The sequence below is a fragment of the Parasteatoda tepidariorum genome, chromosome 7 (genome assembly GCF_043381705.1).
Source record: "Parasteatoda tepidariorum isolate YZ-2023 chromosome 7, CAS_Ptep_4.0, whole genome shotgun sequence".
Classification (NCBI taxonomy): Eukaryota; Metazoa; Arthropoda; class Arachnida; order Araneae; family Theridiidae; genus Parasteatoda; species Parasteatoda tepidariorum.
The window spans coordinates 41357856-41361265 of NC_092210.1; the positions used below are offsets into that span (position 1 = coordinate 41357856).

The window sequence follows — 3410 nt, forward strand, 5'->3', positions numbered from 1 at the left end:
ACGTTGTGTGTGATCGAGATGAGACTGAGTAGCAACTGCGTGAGGAGGTGGATAATGATGCAGTCACAAGTAGCAAGTCAACTGTTCAATGTGGACCATCCAACGAAGTAGGCGTTACTGCCGATGTAGGCGTATCCAGATCAAAGTGGGCGTTTTTGTCAAGGTAGGCGTGTTCACATCACGTCCGAAGGTCACCAATGTGGGGGGTGTAGTTACAAACCATGTCAACCGTCATCTATGAAAAGGTACCCCGACATAGAGTCGAGTTAACATGTCTTATATACTAGTGAATTGTAGTTGTAATTTTGTAGTGGTAGATACGCTACAAATTACCGACTTTTTACTTCGAATGCTTCTTATAATTGTGGATTCATAGTCAGAGTTTGCTTTCGGTGAATAAACTTTTTTTTTATTGTTTAAATATTAATTTATGAGCCCAAATGTGTATATTATTTCTGACAAAGATTCTAAACATATATCAATCGAGTTCGGGGTCGAAACATATTTTTAATGTTTATTGTAAAATAAAATAATTACTTCTTATTGTATAGCAGATAAATTTAATAAACACACTGGCTGGTTCTTTTTTTAAATAATTTTTATTAGAGCATACAAAATTTATCGTAATTTTGGTAAGAGAAGTATATTATTGCTGTTTTGTGAAGTTAATAATTATTTATGATTTTGTTTGCTTTTTTGTAAATTTAGAAATAAATAAATAGATAATATGTGTTTTAGAGTTTGCGAAAAGCAGTCAATATAAGTACATAAAATATTTCGTCTTGTAAAGAAATTGTGCTGTAAAGTGTTGATAAGGGCGTGTTGCTAAAAATGGCAATTAAACTAATAGCATGGATTTAATTGAAAATAGTTTGTGTTTTAAATAATTGATGAAACTGTTAATATTTTACTCATTTTGAATGAATAATATTTACTTTAAGTAAAATGCTTTTACCTTCTACCTAAATACTATTTTAGTCGAAATATAACAGGCATACACGAAGAAAAAAATCTGGTAAAATTCCCGTACAATTCCCGTGTGGTAATGACATTACTGGTAAAGAAATCATAATTTTGGTTTATAAAACCAAAATATATGGTAATTGGCTTGGTAATTTTTCGTTCATATGATCAAGGTTTAACGGAAATTTTATTTTTCAAAATTATAGTTCTAATTACCACACATTTAGTGAAAAATACAAAATTGAAAAGTCAATTTAATCATATAAATGGTTTTTAGGCCATGCTCTTCTAAAATTACTAAACTATAGTAATTAGATAAAATGTAGTAATACTACTATATTACTAATTTTTATAAGTTATTAGAAAACCATATTTAATTAATAATTTTAACAAAATCATTACCAAAAAGCTTTGGTCAAAATTATTGAGCTTTTTAATGTTCCCATGGAGCAAGAAACACTGTAAATTTGGCACACTTTTATTTTTTAAAAAAATTGATAAATAAATAAATAAAAAAGAATAGAATAAAGTTTAGGCATAACAAATAAAAACTAGATCTTTTGTATCTCGCGAAATGGGATGTTGACAAATAGTTTTCAGATCTCTACGGCTTAAGGCACTAAGTATTGAAATGATTGTATTTTCTCTAATTGCTATTTCCTTACAGTTTCACTTCTATAAATGAAAGCAAGAAAAACAAAACATTGACAGTGAAATGTTGGAACAGTTACTTAAAGCAAACAAGATGACAAACGAGAAAAAGGAAATAAAACAAAAAAGAAAACGAAGCTGAAAGAAAAATAAAGTTCTCCACGATGCTAAGAGGTGAAGAAACTTTTGAACACTAATAATAAATACTGTCAAGTTAGACATAAAGTTTTGCCAAAAAGCAAATATTAAATTCTTTTTTCCTAAGCAAAAACTAATCTATAAGTTGTTTAGAATCGAGATCAGATCTATATCATTGAAAAAAAAAATTTGAAAGAAGATATATATTCTCGAGAAAATCTTAAATAGCTATAATAAATTATTATTATAACGTTAAATGAATAATCCAAAGAAACTGAATCAGTTAGATATTACTTGGTTAAAAACTTCATTTGTTTCAAAAATATACTAATTGGAAACAACAGTCGACATGTTTCAATCGCTCAAAAACAAGCGCCCATTTTCAAGACTTTCCAGACGTGAATGAGAAGAAATAAAAGTGATTTGAAATACAAAAAATAAAGTTGCCAACCAAAAATGGAAAAATACAGGTGAGAAACAAAGCTATTAAAACCACAATAACAGAGAGAAAAAAGAGGGAAAATAACCACTGTGGCTGAGAGGGACAAATCAGGGGAAACTGCATTTCTACAAACTATGCAGTGGTAGTTCGAAACTAATGTCTTTATTAAGGTAATCAGCATTTACATAAATAAAACAAGATTCCAGGATATCAAGATGAGCTGATGTAACTGGAGAGGAAACAATTTGGCATCGTCCAAATTGAATTTATGCCCAAGATTCTAATAATGCGCAGCAATTGATGATTTTTTGAATTATTATTACATACATATCAATCGTATTCTTTTAGTCCTAATTTAAATCTTAAGCATGTCTAGTTTGTTCTATGTATACAGGGTCACATTGACAAGAAATGTAGTAAATATCCTAGCGACCATCAAAACAAATAGGATCGTTAAGAGACTTAAATTTAAGTTTGTAAACAGGCCTAAGGTTAAAGGTTTAAAATGAAAAAGTTATTTTATGCTTTGTTTTTGAGCGCTTTGAGCGCTTTCCAATAAGAAGGAAATGAAGTTTTTAATCGAGTCATATTAACATAACAGTTTATAATTGATAGATTTAACTTATTCGTCTGCATACAATAAAATTAAAATAAATTAAATTTTTTAACTGGTTAAAGAGTGTTAATTTTTACTTTCAGATTAAGAAAGCTGGAAATATTTTTTGTAAATCAGTCATCACAATGCATAAATTTAAAACAATAAGCTAAAAACAACTGTCAGAAACGTTAAGTAAGCTTTTACTAAAAGTTTTGAACAATAATTTAAAACTAGGAACTAGAGGGAAAACAAAAAGTTAAATTTTTAACATAAGGTAGACATAATTGGAGTTTCTATGTTACGATAAGAACCCGAAGTCTGGTAATTATGTCTTACTGGTAAAACCTAGCCTCTACCAAAGTGGGTGTGTTGAAATTCAATAGTCTGCTTTCATATGATTCCATTTCGATTTTTTACCAAGCCTTTTCCCGTAAAACCTAGGAATTATCAAACGGCAATGGCAAATACTATGTTTTACCGGCAAAATCTAGCTTCTACCAAAGCTTCTTGGTAAAAATGCGAAGTAGATTTCAATATGATTTCCATTTCGGATTCAAGTTTCAAGTTTCATTCAAGTTTTTTCGATAAAACCTAGGAGTTACCAATCCACTTTGGTGC

The 3410-nt window shown here is 29.4% G+C and overlaps 1 protein-coding gene across 1 annotated transcript in view; it reads left to right on the forward strand.

The window, feature by feature from the left end:
* LOC107447207 (uncharacterized) overlaps positions 1 to 1774 on the forward strand; it is a 40559-nt gene extending 38785 nt beyond the window's left edge. Inside the window, exon 5 of the mRNA XM_071183324.1 lies at positions 1631 to 1774. Coding sequence (XP_071039425.1) covers positions 1631 to 1648 — 18 coding nt within the window. The 3' untranslated portion in view covers positions 1649 to 1774. The remainder of the gene's footprint in view (positions 1 to 1630) is intronic.
* The last annotated feature ends 1636 nt before the right edge of the window (positions 1775 to 3410 follow it).